The following is an 18225-nucleotide window of genomic DNA, read 5'->3' as shown; positions in this document are numbered from 1 at the left end:
GGGATACACATGTCACGGAAACCATGAGTGTATTCAGGGGAGGGAGGCGATGAAAACATTTTTTTCTTGCTTTGTTTTGTTATGCGGGGGTTTTGTATAGCACAGGTTAGCCTCCAGTTACTATCCCTGAACTCCTGATCCTTCCATCCTTCCACCTCTCCAGGATGACAGCGCGCACCTCTGTTGCTGTGGTAAAAACACCCTGACTGAGAAACCTAGGAGAGGAAAGGGTAGTTCCGGCTCACAAATCCAGATTGCTCTACTGTTGGATTCAAGGCAGGTACTCATGTGCCGATCACACTACAGCCACAGGGGAGAATAACCCATCTTTTCTTGCTTGTTTCTGCTCAGCTAACTTCTTTTTCTTTCTGAGATGGAGTCTCTCTGGAGCCCTGGCTGTCCTAGAACTCACTCTGTAGACCAGGCTTGCCTTAGAACTCAGAGCTTGGCCTGCCTCTGCCTCCTGAGTGCTGGGATTAAAGCCATGCTCCAACATGCTTGGTACTTGTTTTTTTTATACTAATCTATTTTTATTTTACGTGGACTGCTATTTTGCCTGTGTGTATGTCTATGTGAAGGTGTTGAATCCCCCTTAGGCTGGAGTTACAGACAGTTGTGATCCGACATGTGGGTGCTGGGTATTGAACCACGGTCCTCTGGAAGAGCACCCAATGCTCTTAACCACTGAGCTAACTCTTTTATTTCTTTTTGGCAAAGGCTAGGAACCCTCACCCTCCGAGCCAACTCATGATAGGTGGCCTCATGGAGTGCTGCAAACAGCTCAGGGTCCCATGGCTGCCAGGGAGGCATGTACTAATAACATAACCCTCCCAAACACGTGGCAATGTCCCCTGCACTCCACAACTATGCCACAGCCTGGCTTAGGCTGGGAAGCCCAGGGTGCACACAGATATCCTTGCTGATATGGTACAGTACTGCCTCCCACCCCACCAGGTCTTCTGCAATGAGACCCTAAGAGCCCCAGATCCTAGGGTAGTCTGTATCCACCTCTGCAGAACATGGTGGACCTCTGTGACTGCCTGTCAAGCACAGAGGTGACAACAAATGCTGAGTTGTAAAGCTGACCACACCTTGCTGGCTTTCTTAGAATGCTTGTGATTTAATCTGGCGGCCATGCAGTGAGGAAGCCCCATCCCCCACCCCTAGCCCAGAGGGGTCCACCTGTGAGTACTAACACAGGCTCTGCTGAGGTCAAGGGTCACCACCAGAGAGCAGGATTTGGAATTCAAAGGCAGCCTTGTCTACATATTAGATTTGAAACCAGCCTAAGCTACATGAGATTCTGTCTCAACAAAAGAACAAGGGACCCTCCCCACTTGAGCCTATGAGGCCGGCCATGCACGGATGGTCAAGAGTCCCTGTTGGAAGGACCACACGGTTGCCTGGCTTTCTAAACAAGTTCAGTTTATTAGAGATTTTGCACATGCCACAGATTTACATAGACACGCCCATTCAGAATGTAGTTTGTCAGCACCACAGTGAAATCTGTCACTACCAGACACCAACCACAGGCAGTTCTCACAGCTGGACAGGAGTCAGTCAGTCATCAACAGGGAGGGGAGGGAATGGCCACTTAGCACCTGGTCTCAAGGCCTATCTCCACGCCCCCAAACTAAACCCCAGACCGAGCTCAGATGGCGCCTGGGGAAGCCACACACAGTATTTTACAGTCAGAAGTAGTGAAGAGGCTTCGAGCTGAGCGCTGTCTGGACACGAGCTCTTGTGCGCGCGCGCACACACACACACACACACACACACACACACACACACGGACGTGCCTACTGATGCACGCCCACTCCTCCTGCTGTGAAATGACTGCTCGGACACATTCCCTACACAGCAGCCCATGATCACAGAGGTCAGGGCTTAGCTAGTGCTCCCCCTCCCCACTCCCTCCCAACTACCCCCCCCACCCCATTTCCAAGTTCTGAAGCAGATCCTGGGCCAGCAGCAGCAGCAACAGCAGCAGCTTCAGAAACCCATCTCCCTGAGATGGGAGCCTGCCAGGTCTGGTGGGGGTGGGAGTGGAGTGGTAGCTACAGCCAAGCTCCTGATCAGCTGGTGGTCCTCCCAAAGAATGTAGCTGGTACCATTGAGGAGCTACCATAGGTGCCACGCCTGGACTAGAATCTCATGCAGTATTAACACTGAGCCTGGAAACTTCTATCATATCCTGCAGCCCCAAATGCAGATGAGACCTGTCACAAAAACCCTACAACAATCCAGAGGATGCTACTAATAACTGTAAGTACCAATGAATGGGTCACATCCAGAGGAAGAGGTCACAGCCTAGGACCCACTGCCTGTAGTCATACTCCATACCCCATTCAAAATGTCTTCTCTCCTGTTTCTTCATACCTCATTCAAATGTTTCTCTCTCTCTGTCTCCACCCCCGCCCCACCCTATCTCTACTGACATAGTGTCTCACAAAGCCCAGGCTGGCTTCAAATTCACTACATAGCTAAGGCTGGCCTTGAACTCATGACCCCTGCTTCTATCTCCTGCAGGCTGGGATGAGAGGCATACCCCATCACATTTGGCTTTTATTTTTCCCTTAAGAGAGTTAGGCAATTTCCAGGTCTTCAAAGGGGTAGGTAGCAGTGAAGGCTGGAGGGAGGGGTGGCATGTTGGTCCCTCTTGGAGTGGGCGTGAGGGTGGCAGTCCATCTGCTTGAGGCCTGGCCTTTGGTGCCAACGGCCCCACTGCTTAGGCCCATCTTTCCCTCAGACCCCTATGGCCCTAGACTGGCTCAGCCCCTATTACCTTGCTAAGCACTTGGCTTTTAACCCTGGGTCTGATGCAGCAGGTAGTCAGGGAATCTGCCCTGAATGCTCAGTCATGAAGTCACCAGTGGGCTCAAGTGTCTGGGCTCAGCCCTCGCTAGTTACAGCCTGGGTCTGGACCTCGTGGCCTTATTACAGGGCCTCTAGGGGCCAGTGGCAGGACAGAACCTGTCCCTGTCATGTCAAAGCAAAGCCTTCTTCAATCTGGCCAGTATGGTTCCTCCAAATAAAAATCAGCAAAGTGGGCTGAGGACCCAGCTCCATGAACAGAGTACTTGTTTCTCGAGGACCTGAGCTCAAAGCCTCTGAACGCACAAGAAGCCAGGCATGGCAGCTACAGCTGTCATCATGGAACGCCCATCGAGGGACGGATGGATGGTGGAGACAGGAAGTTCACGGGCCAGCTAGCCTGGTGTATACAACAGCAGACAAAAGACACTGTCTCAAACAAGGTGGAAGGTGAGAAGGGACACCCGAGACTGTCCTCTGCTCTCTACATACGTGCCATGGCACACACAGACCTGCACACACATGCACACATGCACAGAGTTTTAAGAAGAAAATAGGAAAGCCACTAAGTGAGCCTGGTTTGCTGGTTTATGCCAACCAAGAGGGTTAGGAGATGTGGCATCAAAGACAGCACATAAAACACAAAGTCTAGCCAGGCAGTGGCAACACACGCCTTTAATCCCACCACTCAGAAGGCAGGGGCAGGGGGATCTCTTTGAGCTCAAGACCAGCCTGGTCTATAGAGTTCGGTCCAGGACAGCCAGGGCTATGCAGAAAAAACCCGTATCAAAAATACAATACAAAACAAACAAACAATAAAACCCCACAAGGTCTGGAGAAGGCGGGAAGAACAGCCAGGGGTGGGCAGGAACACAGGCAGCCACGGGAGAGCAGAGGGTTTCTGTTTACAAAGGAGGAGTTCCCCCATAGCTCTCCTTAATGTAGAGCACACACACCAGAAGATGCAGGCTCATATGCATGCACACAGGCACACACATGTACATGTACACACATGCAGGTACAAGTACACATGTATGCGCACACATGGACACACACACACACACACACACACACACACACACACACACCCTCAAGCAGGCACAAGCGTTCACCGTGCTCTGGGCAGGCAGCATATGGTCTGACACTTAACAGCCCAGTCATGCCAATCAGGGACCATTAGGGTGGGTTCTTTTCCCAGCGTCAAATGCTGCAGGCTATAAATTTCGATTAACACCAGTGCCAAAATAGCACTTAGCGAAAATAAGCACGCTATTGACATCTGGTGGATCCTGTCCCCAACGGAGGAGAGAAAATTCTCGCTTGAAGTCAAAGGAGATGTTGAGAATACAAGGCCTACTAGTTGGGGGTGCTTCCTCAGGCAGTCGCACCTGCAACCTCCTGTGTCCAGGCCTCTCCCTGTCAGCTCAGTTTCTAGGCATAAAAGGCGCCACAGGCTAGCACTGCTGGCTAAGAACTGCCCATCCTCAGGACTGAAAGGGCGGCTCTGGCTTTTTGAATAAGATCCCAGGAGAAAGGTGATTTCCTGTCTGAATGGGGCTGCTGTTTGTTTGGGGTTTTTGCTGTTGTTTTTTTCAGACACAATCTCTATTCAGCCCTGGCTGAACTAGAACTTACTATGCCAACCAGGCTGGCCTTGAACTCACAGAGATTCACCTGCCTCTGGGATTAAAACCTTCCCCACCACACCCAGCTGAGCGGGCCTGCCTTTAAAGGAAGAAATCACAAGGATTTTTGGGACCCGATACCTCCAAGCAGCCTGCTTCTACCATAGGCTGGGACCAACCACATTCTCATTTTAAGGACAAGCAGCAGTTTGGTCCTGGAGAGCCTATGGGTAGCCTTCGGGTGCTAGGTTAATGCTCTAAAGACATGCCCAGAAACTGGAAGAAGTGGGTTTCACCACTTGTCTACAGCTGTGTGGGATTTCAGTCCACCCTCTGGAACCTTGGCAGCCGGTCCAATAGTCTGCGACACCAGGAAGGGACAGGACAGGCTTAGAACTCTCAGGCTGTGTTAGGTCAGGGAGAGTAAGGGCTCTGGGTGTGGGGTGGGTGTCCCCGGAATCAGTCTGCAACAGACCAATCCTTCTGGCTAGGAGTTAAGATCACTCAGCAACAAGGACAGGGAGGAGCACCATGGGTTCTGAAGAGAATCAAGGATTCCCTCAGGCAAGAGGCTGGCTGAGGAGGGCGGGCTTGGCACTGGAGACCCCACGTAAACACTGAAGCTGGAATGGCCAGGGGCCAGGCAGGGGTACAGTTTCTGCGGCCTGGTCCTGGGGCCTGTTTCCCTAACACTGTCCCCAGAGCCGGGTCTCCCCAGGCACAGGCTAGCCCTGCTCCTCACCACCAAGGGATGCTGACGAGGAGACCACAGCTTAGGAAGACTTGTACCCGAGGAGACAGGATGAGGGCAGACTGGGTCTGGGGAGGTCACCAGCAGTGAGTGAGGCCTGGTAGGCCAGCATGGACTGAGATGTCTAGCCTGGAAGCCACCTGGATCAATGCCCACCCATACTGGAACCCATCACAGGGAGGACCAGGTGGGACTCCAAGTCCCCTCCAGGGGCTACTGGCTCAGTCTGGCTATCGTGAGAGACAAATGAAGCCACAGACACTGGTCCTGCCTTAGCTTTGTCTGTCCTTTGTTTTTGGTTTGTTGAGATTAAGAAAGAGTCTTATGTAGCCCAGGTTAGCCTCTGTATCAATTATGTAGCTGAAGGTGACCCACATTTGTACCTTGACCTCCTGAGTGCTGGGCTTACAAGAGTTAGCTGCCACACAGGTGTGTGCAGTGCTGGGGCTGGAACCTCTCTTGGTGGATTTTGTAAGGACTAAACAGGTAGGTGTTCCCTGCTTCAGTCTCCTAGGCCCACTCTGGCTTTTACCATTTTCAGCTATCCTAACAGGACCAGAGGCTGTACAGCTCCTGGGAAGCATTCAGAATGCACAGCACCTGGCACTTTAGAGTGGCAGCACACAGACTGTAAGGAGAAGTGACCACTTGTGAGACACAGGCTCAACTCCTCAGGCTCAGTTTGGGGATGAAGCTACCCCACAGCCTCCGCCTCAGGGGACCCTCTGGTACAAGTATCACTGAGCTGAAAGCATCCCAAAGACATCATTGGGTTGAAACATTTTTTTTTCTTTGTGGTGGGGATGCCTCACACACACTAGGCGAGTACTGGACCACACCCTAAATGTATCTCAATAGGAAAAGGAGCCACAGGCTCACAGATGTCATTAGCAAATTTCACAGTGACAGCCTGGCCCACCCTGACTCCATGTGGGCATGGTCACCTTACTGAGCTCAACTGTAGATGACCATGGACAAAGGAGCCGGGGGACAGTCCCCAGGCTGAAGCAAATGGGTGGACCAGGGCCTGCAGCCCACAAAGCCCCCAGGAGCAAGGAGAGGCCCCGAAGGCCAGCCTGGTGTATCCACTGTCCACTCATCCACGGGCCACTAGATGACTTCTTGTTCCTGAGCCCAAGGACTCCTAAGAATGAGAGTGAGAAACCCGGGGACTGGGGTGAGCGTCTCAGGAGACCTGGAAACTTTCTTCCTGTCAGGAAACAAGGCCCCACTGTCTGCTGGCTCCTGGAGGCCTTGTGGAGACTCAGACAGGAAAGGCTCTGTGGCAGGAGTGGTGGGCGAGGCGGGCAGGGCCCTCTCACCACCACAGGTTCGGGGGTTCCTCAGCCACTCTGCTTTTGAATAAGGTGATCTCATCCAGGTGCACCATGGGGACATCTCGGATAACGTCTGTCAGGCCCTCGTGGAGCAATGGGAAGATGACAACGTTCAACGCTGGCCTCTCAGCCTGGAAACTGAACCAGAGATCAGCCATTAACAGGGGGTGTGGGCTAAGGACGCAGCTGGGAAGGCAGAGTGCGCTCCTGAGCCATGGGAGACCCCGACCCGGGGCTCAGTGTCCAGCAGGAACGCCCACTCACTCTAAGCCATCCGACTCCCAGAGCCAGAAAGCACAGCAGTGGAGCCGGGGACTGGGGCTAGACGGCAGTGTTTCAGCAGGTAAGAGCACCGGCTGCTCTTAAAGAGCACCTGGGTACGGTCCCCAGCACCGACGTGGCGGCCACAGCTGCCCCGTCTCAGGAGCTCCAATTCCCTCTTCTGAACCTCTGCCGGCACCAAGTACACATATGATGTACAGACATTCATGAAGGCAAAACGCTCACGCACATAAAATAGACAGATCTACAGAAAAAGAGAACACAGTTACTGGCAGGTTGGACATGCTCAGTAGGTACAATGGCGGCCTAGCGTCCTCAAAGCCTCCGTTAACCAGTGGTCCCCGGCACTCAGGAAGGAGATGCAGGCAGGGGTCAGAGGGCCAGCTCAGCCTCAGCTGTATACTGGATTTGACACAAAACCCTGTCTCAAAATTAAAAAAAAGGTGGCCTTGTTTTTTAAATGGTGCATACATTTAATCTCAGCATTCAGGAGGCAGAGGCAGGAGGATGTCTGTGAGCTCGAGCCCAGCCTGATGCAAGCAGTGAGTTGGACAGCCAAGACTACATAGGGAGACCCTGTCTCACACAAGACAAAACAAAACTTAAACAGAAGCAGAACTTACTTGGAGTGAGTTGAGGGGTGGGGAAAACAGAACACTGCCTGGCCTGACGTTCAAAGCCATCACCTCTCTGCCCACAGAGCTCCTGCTAGCAGCCTTGGGAGCCCCAAAGTGGGAAAAACCATCCACGCTGTTCTTAAACCTTGTGTGTTCCCACAGGAGATATATCAGAAAAGACAAGGTTCAGACAAAAGCTGAGGGAGGGACAGGGTCAGCGCTGGAGGGAGACATGCCCCCTTACTATTCTCCACCGAGTGGCTACAGTCGAAGAACCCACACAACCTAGCTACTCTCACAGACCCAGGCAGCTATGTGACCTGACTGGACTCATCTAGAAAGCTGGAGACTCTGGGGAGTGGGTACTCAAACACAGCTCAGACGGTAAGATGAGAAGCTGAGCTGGTCCCCAGCACCCAGACGGTGGTGCGCAGCCATCTGTAACTCCAGTTCTGGGTGGATGCAGCATCCCCCACTGGCCTCTGCAGGTACTGAACCCATATGCACATACATAGCCACAGAAGCACATTAAAAAAACAGCAATAACTAGAGACTCCGTATTTTTTGTTTGGCTAAGGGGGTTGTTTTACTTTTCTCTTTTTTCTTTCTTTTTTTAATAGCTTACTTATTTTTATTTCATGTACATTGGTGTTTTGCCTGCTATGTATGTCTGTATGAGGGTCCTCAACCCCTGGAACTGGAGTTACAGACAGTTGTAAGCTGCCATGTAGGTGCTGAAATTTGAACCCGAGTCCTCTGTAAGAACAGTCAGTGCTCTTAACCACGGAGTCATCTCTCCGTGGAGATGCAGGCAGCTCTTGTTTTTTTTTTTTTTTTTTTAAAGATTTATTTATTTATTATATATGAGTACACTGTAGCTGTCTTCAGACACACCAGAAGAGGGCATCAGATCTCATTACAGATGGTTGTGAGCCACCATGTGGTTGCTGGGATTTGAACTCAGGACCTCTGGAAGTGCAGTCAGTGCTCTTAACCACTGAGCCATCTCTCCAGCCCCTTGTTTTGTTTTTTTTGAGACAGGGTTACTCTGTGTAGTTTTGGCTATCCTGGAACTTGCTGTCCTGTAGACCGGGCTGGCCTTGAACTCACAGAGATCCTCCTGTCTCTACCTCCCAAGTGCTAGGATTAAAGGAGTATCCCGCCATTCCCCCGGCACTTGGCTGATTAGAAGCTCTGGGATAAAGACAGAATTCCAGGTCAGATCACCTTTAGCTCCACATCCAGACAGACAGACCTACCAAACAAAACACCAGACAGCATCTTCTTCCCTTCTGAAATGGCCTGTGGGCCCTTCATGCTGCCAACGCTATGGAGGGCCCCGCACCTCGGCCATCTTCCACAGGTCCCACATGGTTCACAGCTCCCAGCTTCTGAATGTACTCAATGGAGCTGGGACTCAGCAGCTACCGAGGTCCACAGCCAGGTCCCAGCTGTCCCACCCGGGCCAACAGAGCAGAGCCCACCCGTGAACACCCAACAGCCTGACCTAGAGCTACCACACACAGAGCAGGGCTGAGCTGGGCAGCTCCCAGACTCCAGGCCTCCTCCGGAAGCCAAGCCACGGGGGCATCACAAGCCCATTCCTTTTATGTCTGTTATTTGTTAACTTTCTTGAGACGGCTTTCACAAACACTTCATGCTTCCCAGGCTGGCCTCAAACTTATGAAGCCAAGGATGACCTTGAACTTCGGATTCTCCTGCCCCCACCTCTCAAGTGCTGGGATTATAAACCTGAACCACTATGCCCCACCGTGCCACGCTGGGGATGGCGCCTAGGGCTCTGTGTACGCCAGGAGAGCCCTCTGCCGACAAGCCTCATCCCAGCCCGACTCCATTCTTTGAAACTGACGTCCAAGCCAGACTTCAGCAACCCCTGCTCCATCTGAGACCACTTCTCTGCACGTCTGCAGACCAGACCAGACTGAGCCCTGTTCTCCTGGCATGGAGAATCTCGTGTGCTCACTCAGCCTTGAGTGAGGCCCAAGGCTGTCGTGGGCCAGAGCTTGCCAGAATGCAGCAGCAGAGGGAGAGCTGTTAACTATGGTTCTGGCAAGCTGGAAACTTAGGAAAAGAATGCCCCCCCCCCCCGTGTCTACATGGAACACCACAGGGCTAGAGCAGCCAGTTGGCCTTCCAGGGCCATATGCCCCAACATAAGGCCACAGGCCACAAACACACTTTTAGATCCCACGTGGGAAGGCAGTGCCAACTGGGTCCCTCAAGAGAATGACATGGCCACCACAGTGGACAGCAGACCTCTGTCACATTAGCCTGAGAGAGCTGGAGGACAGCACCTCGCACTGCACTCAGGTTTGGGATTCCTGAGTCTTCAGGCCAGAGGTTGTGTGACATGACCACAGGCCTCTGGCTCACAGATGTCAGGTCTGTAACTTCTCCAGGCAAGCAGTGGCCCTCACCTTCACTTTACTACTGCCTGGGGTTGTTCCAGGCTATCACGCATGCTTCTGGGCTCAGGCCCTGCTGCAGGGAGGAGACAGGACCTAGAAAAGTCCTACATAGGATTTAAGCTGTCATGCCTAGGCCATGTGGCAGTGGGAAGACATGAAGAGGAAAGCCAGGAAGCTAATCTCAGCCCTCTGGGAAGATGGCGCCAGGTAGGATGATTGGCAGTGGTCCCCATGTCACAGCTCACTCAGGGTGGACAGGGAGCGGGGTTATCATGGAAAGGTTCCAGTTTTGCCTGGAAGATGAGGCTGCTCCCAGAGACAAAGTTGGGAGGGGACTCAGGATCTCAAGGCTGGTGAGACAAGGTACAGGCTTGACCTCCACAGTGCCACAGTGACCAGCTTTAACTGGAAACCTTGAGACCAGGTGACACAAGGCCCTTTCCATTCCCAGGGCTTGCAAGGCCAGGCAAGGGACAGGCCCAAGTGGGAGAGCCCAAGGAAGCAGAGGCGTACGAGGGGTCCTTCCCTGCTGGGTCTGAAGAGGAGGTGAGAAAGAGAAGTCCAGGGTGGGCTTCAGACAGCCACATGCTGGGGCCCAGGCCCTGGTGCAACAGCACTGCGGGCAGATGCCAGTAAGCAAGGCAACCATGCATGAGCTAGACCAGCCCAAGTCTCTAGGGAAGACAGGACACTGGACAGGTGCTGAGATGTGTGAGCACGAGGGAGAGCAGAACTCAGAAAGTCTCTCCTCAGCATCCTGGGAGGCCACAACCCCCAGAGTCCACCAGGAACCTCTGTCACTGAGTCTGGTCCCCAGATGCTGAATTCAGACCTCATATGAGGCCAAAGAGGCCCAAAGAGGGAAGGGACTTGCAGAAGAGCGCGATCCCACACCCAGTGGGCTGTATGGTGCAAAAGGAGAGAAAGGGAGCTGGCGTGTCCATGTCATCCTAGCACCAGGGAGGGGCGAGATGTAATGCCCAGAATGGCATCGAGAAGCAGGGAAGCCCAAGGCCAGGATGTGGCTCGGCCAGCAGAGTCTGCCTGACAGTTCCAGCCCAGCACAGTGTAAACTGAACATGGCAGTGCATGCCGTAAAGACCAAACCTGAGAAGCAGAGAGGGGGATATCAGAAGGTTAAGGTTGTTATTCCTTACTGTGTTAGTGGCTAGCCTGGGCTATTTGAGACCTTGTCTTAAAAAAAAAAAAAAAGAGAGACATGGAAAAACATGAAGAACGAGCGTAGTCCACTACCCTGCACCAGACTCAGGCAACCTAACTCCAGATACGTCCTGTGAGGTGGGGGAAGCCAGCTCCAACCCGAAACATGAAGTGCCTGAGACAGACACAGGAGTGTGAGAAAGAAGCAAACGGACCTGAAGCAGGAGCGCAGCCTGGCACAGGGACAGACTGAAGCATGCTCCTGCCAGGAACCAGCAGTGCAGGGAGGGAGGGACCCAGCCTTGCTGGCCAAGCCCTCCACACTGCCGAGGGAGGGGCTAGAGCCCAAGAGTGGAGCTCAGCGCTGCCCTGAGCTCTCCAGGCAAGAACAGAGAACTGGGGGCTGCTCTGTGTGGCTGAGGCAGGAGGAGGGCCACAGACTTAAAGGCCAGTCTGGGCTACCCCACATGGTGTTATGTGCTTATAATCCCAGCACTCAGGAGATGAGAGGCAGGAGGATGCAAAGATGAAGGCCACCCTCAGCATCACGATGGGCTCAAGGCCAGCCTGAGCTACAAAAACTCTGTCTAAAAACAAGTTCATAAACTAAACAGACAACAAAAGAAGCTTCAGGAAAGAGGCCAGTGCTGTTACTCATGGACACCCTGGGCACTGGGCGGCTGCTACCAAGAGCGACAGTGCCACCTGCTGGTCGCCTGAGCTCAGCGCCCTGCACAGCTGGAAAGGCTGCTGCTGTGGTGGGGGAGGGGTGTGCAGCTGAGCCACCACCCTGCAGATGGCAAGGCGGCAGCAGACCACCACAGACCAGCCTCTCTGCCAGTCTCTAGGTCTCTGCCCTGCCCCAAGGCTGCCAGCAAGAGCGGAGAGGAAGGCTTTGTGCTGGCCTGGACTCAGCACCTGCCCTGAAGGGCTTCCTCAGACCAGCCACTCTCTCTTGACTTACATTTTCTCAAGACAGGGTCTCATGGCTAGCCTGAAACTTACTATGTAGCAGAGGAGGACCTTGGATCCTGCCTTCATCACCAAGTGCTGGGATTTCAAGCATGTGCCAGCACGTTTGTTTATTTATATATGTGTGTGTGCGTGTGCACACACAACCTTATGTGCAACACATCTACACAGCTGCCCAAAGTGTCCAGGAGAGGCCATGAGCTATCCTGGCTATCTTGGAACTTGATCTGTAGAGCAGGCTGGCCTCTGCCTCTGGGGTGCTGGCGCATCCCAGCTGCAGTAAGGTGACTTCTGAGTCATCTCTCTAGCCCCAGGCAGTGAGAACTGACCCCAAGGCTTGCCACTTGCTTGTTGGGGTCATCTCGCTGTACAGGCCAAGCTGGCCCTGAGTTCCTGGTGTAGCCCGAGTTCCCCATTCCACCTCCGCCTCCGAGCTGCTGGGAGTCTAGCCTCTGCCATGATGAAGTGAGATCAGGAAGTCCTTCTGAAGCCCTCATCAGATGAAGTGAACTAAAACTTTGGCTTCTAGACTCTGGGATAAACTCTGTAGCTGAGGCTAGCCCTAAACCGGGGCTCTTTCTGTCTCAGACTTCCATGTGGCTGAGACCAGAGACTGACTATGGGAACGAGTCCCCTGCAGGAGGCCAGGTCCTCTGATCACGCTGTTAGAATCTGGTACTCCGTCACCATAAAGTCAATCATGGGCTGCGGATACTGGGTCCCGGGGACAGCGGTACTGTCTGAGACCTCCCAGCCACATGCCAGGCTGTGCTACTCACCTCCGGAGGAGCGACTGCTGCAGGCTCTTGCAAGTGGTGAGGGATTCTCCGGTGAACATGTGACACATGACGACCTGCAGGCAACGGGCCATAAAGGCCAGCACGGCCTCTGGCTGCAGGGTGCCACTGCGGGACACCAGGCACAGGCGCTGCAGAGACGAGCACTGGCCCAGCGCCTGGAAGAACTGAGCGTTGGCGTTGAAGTAGGGCTGCTCCAGCCTGCAGAGAGAAGGGTGTGAGCTGCAGGGACTCCAGGGATGAGGGAGGTTAGCCACTGTCTACAGACCTGCCAGCATGCACCGGCCCAAGGCCGTCTCATTCTGTCTTTAGTTTGTCCTCCGGTCTCATACCACCACACCTGCTGACCTTAGGGGACCCCCTGGGGAGCCAGTCTGATGGTAGAGATAGATCAGCCAATGAGGGCAGAAGAAAGTGGGGTCCAGAGGGCTGGAGTGGGTGAGAAGGGGGGGGCCTGTCAGGGCTGCTTTGAGGCCAGCATCAGCATCCTGTCATCAGCCCAGAGGACTCTCCTCGCCACACAGCCTCCACATAAGGGAGACTGTCATTCCTAGACAGGAGGAACGGGACTCTTGAGACCACAGAAGTGGCCGTGTGGCTTTCTGCCCTTCCCCAAGCACACCGGTCACCCACATCTGTAGAGTCCAAGTGACGCACATTCACACTGGAATTTTGAGCTGACTCCCCCCTACACACACACCTGCTTTAAATTTAAAAGACTTATTCATTCATACTTTATACAAATATGCGTGAATTCCTGCGTGTATGCACCCAAGGAGGGCAGAAGAGGTGGTCAGACCCCCTGGACCTGGATTCTGAGGACCTCTGCAAGAGCAGTGTATGCTCTTAACCACTGAGCCGCCTCTCCACGGCCCCAGAGTCTGTGTGTGTAATGAATGCCACAGACTGAACTCAGGGCGTCAAGCATGACAGCCAGGTGCCACCACAGCTACAGCCCCGGTTCCTCATGGGGTTTTAATCAATTTTTTTTCCTCTTCAAGACAGGGTCTCTATGTAGCCCTGACTGGCTTGGAACTCGATCTGCAGACCAGGCTGGCCTCAAACTCAGAGATCCACTTGCCACTGCCTCCTGAGAGCTGAGATGAAAGGCACGTGCCACCACCACCCAGATTTTTTTCAATGCTGGGAACTGAACTTTGGCCTCACAGATACTAGGCAAGCATTTCACCACTGAACCGTACCCCCAGCCCTTTAGTTTTTAAATCTTAGCCGGGGTCTCACTCTGGTGCCCTGGCCAGCCTTGAATTTAGTTTTCTACTGCCTCAGCTTCCCAAGTGCTTCTTTACAGGGTGAGAAAGTGGCAGGCAGGGTCAAGAGCAGCAGAACGTGTGAGTGTGTGTGTGTTCAAGTGCACACGCGCACATGCGCCTGCATGTGTCCTTACCATCCCCAGTGTTCCCAACAGCAGGGGATGGAAACCCAGTGTCAGGCTGCCATCTCCAACACTAGGTGGCAGTATGGACTTGCACTAATGCCCAGGTATCATGGCTGGGGAACTGACCAAACGTAGGAGCCACCCAAGGCATCTGAGGGTAGGCAGAGAACATGGGAATGGGACCCACCCAGACCGGACCGCATTTCTACCTCCAGCACTTCCTGGCTGGCTCAAACCACCAGCCAGCGAGGACATGCCTCTCTGGGACGACTTCCTCCCCCCTCTATGCTGCACTCTGAGCCAGGCAGGCAGGATGAGGGAGAAGCACAGCTCAAAGGTGCCCCGAGACTGTGCCAGGCCTGGCTCCAGGGGCTCTTGCTCCCGCCCAGGCAACCTAGGGTGACTCAGGGAAATACTCCGCCTCCAATCGTGAGAAAGGTGGCACCCGTTTCTGCTTGACAGGCGATCCTCTCGCTGTAGGGGTGCACTCCAAACCTGCATCCAGAACAACCTGTCCTTGTGGCACCTCCACCCACAGGGAGCCAGGCTGGACCCAGCTCGGGCTCATGGGAGGCTGAGGTGGACGTGGCAGTAGATGAGCCTGGGATGCCTAGGGCTGCCACCAGAACACCCCACCCCACCCCGGGGGGAAATAAGGGGCCCCTGCAGCCCCCATAACCCCAGGAAGCAAGCCAGAGCAAACAAAGCCTCCTGAGCCTACAGCCAGCTCCTGGAGCATCTCTGCACTCCCCTGCCTCAGGAGGCAGCAATCCAGAGGAATGGGGCCATGTGGCTGTGTTCTGGAAGCCCGTGCTTGTTCAGAACAGGCAGTACCTTACACAGCAGACGGTTCTGCGGCTGTGGGCACAGGCTGCAGCCTGGGCAGAGACACCACATGACCTACAAGATGAATTCATCTCCAATCCTGCAGGACTCCCATTGTCCTGCCTCTGGAGAGGATGCTAGCTCTCAGGGACAAGCCAATATAGAGCCCAGGCTGGCCTGGAACTCAGCTTTCCTAGTTCAGCCTCCTGAGAGCTGGGATTATAGGCAAAAACGCAAGGCTTGATAAACGAATAGAAAATAAACCCTGGGGAGGGGGCAGGGCAGCAGGACATTAAGATCTAGAAAGATCTTGGCTCTGAGAGATTCAAAGGCTCCTCAGGGTTCCCTGAAGTTATAAAACCAAAGGAAGCAGGCAACAGCAGCGGCCAGCAGAGGTCATCCGCCAAATGTGTTCTCTGATCCATCTTTTCTCTCTTCTCTTTTTCTTTCTTTTGAGACAAGACAATCTCATATCATATAGCCCAGGCTGGACCAAACTATGTAGCTAAGCATTAACTTGAATTTCTGATCATCCTCACGCTGCCCACCCCCCAATGCTGGTTTTGCAGGTATATTAGCACACTTAGTATATATGCTCCTGAGGATGGAAGCCCTCTCCTGACTGAGCTTCAGGCTCAGCCAGATCTCTAACATGTGTTTTGGCAAACAATGACCATGCATGCGCTAGCTATGGCTTCAGGAAAGGCCAGGGGTGTGACAAGCCAGGCACGGGAAGACAAAGGTGTGAGACGCCACAAAGGAAGCAGAGGAAAGGAAGGAGGCCCGCTGGTGACTACAGGGAGAGCCGCTGGATACAGCCGGATGCAGTGAGGGAGGAAGGCATCCATCTGTGCGCCTGAGTACCACAGGAGGCAGATGTGAGAGGGAGGAGGGGCGGCTGCTGTAGTTCACTCGCTACAGTGAATGATGGAAGTTTCACTAATGCAGAGGGGAGCCCCACCCAGGCTTATGTCTGTCTTGTTTTTGTTGTTGCTAACATAGGGTCTGTCACTATGAAGCCAAGGATAGCCGGACAGTGGTGGCGCATGCCTTTAATCTCAGCACCTGGGAGGCAGAGGCAGGCAGATTTCTGAGTTCGAGGCCAGCCTGGTCTATAGAGTGAGTTCCAGGATAGCCAGGGCTACACAGAGAAACCCTGTCTCAGAAAAAAACAAAACAAAACAAAAAAAAAGAAACCAAGGATAACCCAGAACTGCCTCTACCACCCCCCCACCTTCCAGTGCTGGGATGTCAGGCAGACATGCGGTCTCTATATCTGGTTGGGTTTTTGTTTGCTTGTTGGGGTGGGGGCTGTTGTTGCTTTTGAAGACAGGGTCTTACTCTAGCCCAGGTTGGCCTTGAACTCAAGGCAAACACACACACACACACACACACACACACACACACCAGGTTGGCCTTGAACTCAAGGCAAACACACACACACACACACACACACACACCCCGGCCTTAGCCTCTTGAGGTGAGGACTACTCCCTGTAGTCACAGCACTTCTGTTTCCTTCTGCTTCCTTTGTGGTGTCTGTCACACTTGGGAGCCACACTCAGTGCATGTGCCGCCACAATCAACTGCCTAAACTGGGGGAACAGGAAAGCCCACAGGCAGGTTCCTAAGGCAAGTATATCGGGAAGGCACACAGATACCCAGGCATGGATACAGCCCTGTCTACCAACACAGCCTGGGCTGTGGGCCAGCTCAGCAGAGCATCAAGCTGGAGCAGCAGGGTAGGTGACCAGATGGGGCAGAAGACAGAGGCTTTGGACCTGGCCAGCCTCAGCATGGCTGTGCTCTGAGGAGAAAGAACCCAGAGCCCAGGCTAGCCAGGTGGCTATGGAAGTGAGCAGCCCAGGACAGCTGGTTTCCTGTCGTACTGAAGCCAAGAGGGGAGCACTGAGAGGGGAGCACCAAGAGGCACAGGGTCCGCCCTGCCCTCCCTCCGTCCTCCCCTGTGTGCCCTGAAGCCAAAGGGATGCTCTGGCTTGGACTGACAGGTGAGAAGCTTCCTGCTTCTGACTCGACATCAGCACCCATGATGTCGTGGGGGAAAGGCGGGCTTCGTGCCAGTCCCTTAGCACAACACGTGTTGGCTAGTTTTATGTCAACTTGATACAAATTAGAGTCATCTGAGAGGAGGACGCCTCAGTTGAGAAGACGCCTCCATGAGATCCAGCTGTGAGCAGACAAACCTGTGGGTTTTTTTTTTTGGTTTTTCGAGACAGGGTTTCTCTGTGTAGCCCTGGCTGTCCTGGAACTCACTCTGTAGACCAGGCTGGCCTCGAACTCAGAAATCTGCCTGCCTCTGCCTCCCAAGTGCTGGGATTAAAGGTGTGCGCCACCACAGCCCGGCTCCTGTGGGGGTTTTAAATCAGGGACTGGTGGTCCTATCCTTGGGCTGGTGGTGATCAAGGTGTTTCATCACTGTAATAGAAACCTTAAATAGGTCAGGCACCAAAGAAGCAATAACTGCACCAGAGTGACCGCAGCACACGAGACCCTTTAGGCTAAGGGATGACTTTGAGACCTCGCCAAAGCCTCCACCCACCCCAATGGACTGGCAGAGTCCCTAAGTCCTACCGCCTCCTGCCTGCCCAGAAGCAGGAGCGCGCGCGCACACGCGCATGAACACACACATGAACACACACACACACACACACACACACACACACACACACACACACGCGCGCTTCATAAACCTAGCAGAGTGAAGCACACTACACTCCCAGAATGGAGTCATCCTCAGCTACACGGGAAGTTATGAGGCCAGCCTAGGACACACGAGACTGTCCCAGAAGAAAGAAGGAAAACTCATACTTCAGCCTGTTAGGACACACCTGTGACCCCAGACGCTCAGGGGGTCAAGGTAGGAGGATCAGAGTTCAGTGCCTTCCTGGATGACTGTGAGTTCAAAATAAGGCCCAGCAATTGCTTAAACTAAAGAGAGAGCGACAGAGCTCAGCAGTGGAGAGCTCTGCTCCCCTAGAATATGAAGACCCTCACTGTGTGGGGTGCAGCCTGTGATCACAGATGAGGTAAGACCATCAGTTAGAGGCCATCTTGGGCCAGAGAGAACCTATCTCAAAAATCCAAGGACTAGGAAGTGTGGCTCAGTGGTACAGTACCCCCAAAAATCCCCCAGTGAGGGGCTGGGGTGTGTCTCAGTGGTAGAGCCCCTGCCTAGAATCCCCCAGTGAGGGGCTGGGG

At 53.7% G+C, this 18225-nt stretch overlaps 1 protein-coding gene across 1 annotated transcript in view; it reads right to left on the bottom strand.

The window, feature by feature from the left end:
- Positions 1 to 5958: 5958 nt before the first annotated feature.
- The window catches only part of Fbxl18 (F-box and leucine rich repeat protein 18), a 24459-nt gene continuing 12192 nt past the window's right edge, over positions 5959 to 18225 (bottom strand). Inside the window, exons 4-5 of the mRNA XM_028756100.1 lie at positions 12768 to 12986; positions 5959 to 6665 (exon numbers count right to left, since the gene is read on the bottom strand). Of these exons, the coding sequence (XP_028611933.1) occupies positions 6509 to 6665; positions 12768 to 12986 (376 nt within the window). The 3' untranslated portion in view covers positions 5959 to 6508. The remainder of the gene's footprint in view (positions 6666 to 12767; positions 12987 to 18225) is intronic.

This window comes from Grammomys surdaster, unplaced genomic scaffold (assembly GCF_004785775.1).
Source record: "Grammomys surdaster isolate TR1022 unplaced genomic scaffold, NIH_TR_1.0 126109, whole genome shotgun sequence".
Taxonomy (NCBI): Eukaryota; Metazoa; Chordata; class Mammalia; order Rodentia; family Muridae; genus Grammomys; species Grammomys surdaster.
The sequence above is the reverse complement of the archived record's forward strand: the minus strand, read 5'-3'. Positions and strand labels throughout refer to the sequence as shown.